Here is a 4,564-nt window from a genome sequence, read left to right as displayed (position 1 = left end):
TTTAAAAAAAAAAAAAAAAAGGGGTTCAGGCTGGGAGCAGTGGCTTATACCTGATTCCCAGCACCTTGGGAGGCTGAGGCAGGAGAGTCACTTGAGGCCAGGAGTTTGAGAACAGCCTGGGGGCAACATTGTGAGGTCCCCCCGCTCCGCCATCTCTACAAAAATCAAAATAAAAGTTTAGCCAGGTTTGGTTGTGTGGTGGCGCATGCCTGTAGTCCCAGTTACTCAGGAGGCTGAGGCAAGAAGGATCACTTAAGCCCAGGAGGTCAAGGCTACAGTGAGGTATGATCTCACCAATGCTTTCCAGCCTGGGTGACAGAGTAAGACTCTGCATAAAAAAAAAAAAAAAAAAGAAAAGTTGATATGAGTACTAAAAGTACATATTATTTTGAAAAGTCTTTTCTTTTTTATTTAAATTGTTCAATGTTTTCAGTTTTTCAGAGGCACAGGCAATTTCTTGTGTAAACCTCACGTTCTTGCCTTAGCTTTATTGATGAGTATCCTTTGTCTCTAATGCCCTCCATGCCATATTTTCCTGTCACTTTCCAGAAAACTGCAACTCAGTATAATCTCTCCACACTCTGAACTCCTATGGGCTGAAAGAGAATGTGCTTCTGTTGTTGCTTTTTTTGAGTATCTGCCACACGACAGGAATTGTTAAGCAGTCTGTGTATTAAGCCATTTAATGTTCCCAGCAATGCTGTAAGGGACATACATGATACTCTCCATGTTCATGAAAGCTAAAACATGAGATCCTCATCAGTCCCCAAAACTTGAATACATAACAGAAGAATAAAATCCCTGCCCCCATGCCAAATCAGTAAATCATGACTAAAATCTAACTCCTCAAAGCTTTAACGATTCAACGATTCACGATTCAATGTCTGCAGGGTTAAACCATTTGTAGAGTAAATTTGCAAGTAGAAACTATTATTTTCGTATATTATTTTACTACCCTTACCTTTCCGTTGGCAACATAAACTCTTACCTTTTAAATTGTTTTCTGGACAGGCAATTTGACACAAGAAACCCAATATTATCACTTTACAAAATTAATAGGTGTGAGACTTGGAGGAGAGGATCCAAGGATAATTGAGTTGTGGAATCTGGAACTCAAATTTGGTTTCCTCATCCTCCATGTAGTCTGCTCCAGCAAAACCGTCTTGCTACATGTGTTTTAAAGTGTTCCTGGGTAAAACTATATGCCATGAATCTCTAGGGCCACTCTTAAATCATCCAAGTTTCAGATGATTTTACTGTATGAGTGGTATGGTTTTGTTCTCTAGCAGAGAAGTTGAGGGCAGTTAAGTAACTCGCTGGTAGTCATTCAGCTTGTCCCTTATGTCTAATCTTTTTCTGGTATCTGGATGCTTCTGATCTCCTGATCACTACTCTTTTAAGGACATAATACATAATAAAAATTTATCATTTTTACCTCCCCATCCCAAAATTTTCCCTTTAGTTCTTTGATCTTAATAAGAAGGTGTATACATATATTTGTAATTTATTTAATATACTATTTTATTCTTATAAATTATAAGCCAAAATTATCATGAGTAAAATTAATTGCACACATATTTGATATTCTAAAGAGCTATTTTTGTATGAGTTCAGTTAACATTTTTAAATGGATATTAAAATTGGAACAAATCCAGATTGACAAACTGGCCCAAGATTTCACTGGTAGTGAGCTGCTAAAATGTTTTAATATATTACTCAATCATGAATGTTTGCATTTTAAATATTTGCTTTTTTAGCAGGGACTAAATTTAGCAAATATTAAAGTGATAACGTTTAATTTTCTCTTTTTCATTTTATTCCCCTGAAGCCTTCATCTATCTGAAGTTTACTGCCCCAAGGCAAGGTAGAATGTCTATTGGGTCTCTTTGGCAATCTTTCTCTCATTTATCACATCAAGGGTTAATTCTGGAGGGATAAAGTTAAGTTTTCTCCTTACAAAGGGAGAAAACACCCCTTCTGCTTGTGATAACTAGGGCATGAGGCTTGCTCTTCTTGGTTCAATGGTGGACACAATGTAAAAGGATGGTTTCAATGGCAGCATGGTCCTATGCAGTATAGGACTGCATCCAAAACCACAAATTGCTTCATGTTTCTGACCCAATACACGCCACTCGCTTTATCCATTCAGTCTCCTCTCAGAAAGCGAAATAGCCTCCACATACTCCAAATGCTTTCTGGGTGGAGTGCAGCCGGAAGTAGTAGCGCCCACAGCTGTAGATGAGGTAGAGGGATAGTGAGATAGGGGGAGAAATGTACCCCTACCGGTTGCCAGGAAACTGTGCAAGGAAAATCCCTGAGGAAAGCAGGAGACTTACTGGATTGAAGTCCTTATTTCTGCTTTCTGTGCTTTGGCCTGAAGAGGGCTAATTATGTCAGATGAATAAGGGTAACACACAGAGCAGAGGGACCCCTTATTCCTTTCCCCATTTGGGACTCTGAAGACTTCCCTGTATCAATCTGAAATATAGGAGACACGATAGGCATCTAGAAGTGCAGTATGGGTATGCAAGAGAGAGGTAGAAATTTAACCTCTCCAGGACACCTCAGTGCCTATGTGCTATTATTGGACCCAAGAGTTCTCACCATTCTCTGGAAGAAATGTAAAGGCAGCTGGGTTAAGGCCAGGGACCTTAAATGGCCTGGTCTGCAAAGGGGCAAAGGGACCCTGCATCACAGGCTGGGTTGGAACAATAGCCATAGTATTTGAGGCAGGATGCAAAGGTAGGAGTTCTATGGGATATGAAACAGCTGAAGTGAGACAGTCAGGTAGAGAGGACTGTTGGGTCCTGACCACACAAGAGAAACCAGATGACTAAACTTCAACAGTGCTTGCTAGCAGATAAGAAGAAGTCAGACTGACAGTAGCCAAGAAGGACGGAGAACTTTGAGACCAAGGACTCTAACACTTTTCTCTATTAGGAGTTAATGGAGACCACAATCCTCTAGACACTATAGAGGAGAGGAACTGGGGAGAGGTGAAAAAGAAGTCTTACAGTTATTGAATTTTACCAACTTACAACTGGATAGGGTTAAAATTATTTCCCCCACTTTGGTTCCCCATTGGGGCTGTTGGTGAAGACTTGATACATGATTGAAAAATAAAGGAGCTATACTTTCTGTATATATATAAAGCCTACAATACATGTTAAGTTGCACCTCACTACACATTTTGAATATCTTTATTTTCAGTGCCTTCCATCCAAAAGAATGGTTCTGTGAAGGTGGGATCTAGTGTTTTATTTAATCATGCTTCTTAGTGACTACTTGTATTTATGACTCTGATTGGCCCAATGTAGAAAAAAATGATTTCAAGAGTAGAGGATAAATGAAAGATAAACAAGGGATTAACTGGAATAATTTCTTATGTTTGGAAGGTATCGTAATGAGTGGAAAGGTCGCATTTACAAAGGAAGGCAAAGCGAAGACATAAGGGAGAGCCTGAAATGCACTCTGGAGGAAAGGGTCTTGAGTGAGACTTACGGTTCTGCAGAGTTTGAGTCATTGGCAGAAAGCAGGATAAGAAGTGGCATGAGACATAAATGAAGAAGTCTGTCTTTCCCCATTGTGAGGGATAAATCTCAGGGTTATGTTCAACTCTCTGCCCTCAGCCTCGTCCCGGAGACCAGCAGAGTTTACCAGTCTTTATGCGGCCACTATGTCAAACAAGCCCCACCCCAAGGCCTCTGAATAGAGTTCAGAATTGAGCACAGATTCCCTAAAAGGGTCATTACTCTCAGTGCTTGCCTCATTTTTCTCAAGGCTAAATTCTGACAGGTACTGAGGCATGTCTGGAGGATAAAATTCATATTCCATTTAGAATAAGCTTTGACAGCAAACCTCCTAACAAGGAACCTTCAACCTGCCTTTCTCCATCTCCTTCAAAATCCTTACAAGAAGATGACAAAGGATGCTGACAAAGAATATCATGGGACACGTTACCATGACAGTAACTCATGCATTGCAGATTCATTTCTGGGACTGAGTGAGTTATAACTATAGACTGTAGGGTTTTTTTTTTTTTTTTTTTTAGCTGTTGATTGAATACATGGTCCTGGAAGAAAGTGATGCAAAATAAGGATTTCAAGAGTAGAGGATAAATGAAAGATAAAAGAGATACAAGATAAAAGAGATTTTAGAAAGGAGTTATCAAAGATCACCCTTGCCTATTTCACAGCATTGATCTGATCAGATTCTTTTTTTTTATTTTTTATTTTTTATTATACTTTAAGTTCTAGGGTACATGTGCATAATGTGCAGGTCTGTTACATATGTATACTTGTGCCATGTTGGTGTGCCGCACCCATCAACTCGTCAGCACCCATCAATTCGTCATTTATATCAGGTATAACTCCCAATGCAATCCCTCCCCCCTCCCCCCTCCCCATGATAGGCCCCGATGTGTGATGTTCCCCTTCCCGAGTCCAAGTGATGTCATTGTTCAGTTCCCACCTATGAGTGAGAACATGCGGTGTTTGGTTTTCTGTTCTTGTGATAGTTTGCTAAGAATGATGGTTTCCAGCTGCATCCATGTCCCTACAAAGGA

At 39.9% G+C, this 4,564-nt stretch overlaps 1 protein-coding gene across 1 annotated transcript in view; it reads right to left on the bottom strand.

Moving 5' to 3' along the window:
* Positions 1 to 3,650, bottom strand: part of LOC108543643 (PZP alpha-2-macroglobulin like) — a 60,316-nt gene extending 56,666 nt beyond the window's left edge. The window contains exon 1 of the mRNA XM_017894243.1: positions 3,499 to 3,650. Coding sequence (XP_017749732.1) covers positions 3,499 to 3,584 — 86 coding nt within the window. The 5' untranslated portion in view covers positions 3,585 to 3,650. The remainder of the gene's footprint in view (positions 1 to 3,498) is intronic.
* Between the last annotated feature and the right edge of the window lie 914 nt (positions 3,651 to 4,564).

This window comes from Rhinopithecus bieti, unplaced genomic scaffold (assembly GCF_001698545.2).
Source record: "Rhinopithecus bieti isolate Rb0 unplaced genomic scaffold, ASM169854v2 scaffold_23748, whole genome shotgun sequence".
Lineage (NCBI taxonomy): Eukaryota > Metazoa > Chordata > Mammalia > Primates > Cercopithecidae > Rhinopithecus > Rhinopithecus bieti.
The sequence above is the reverse complement of the archived record's forward strand: the minus strand, read 5'-3'. Positions and strand labels throughout refer to the sequence as shown.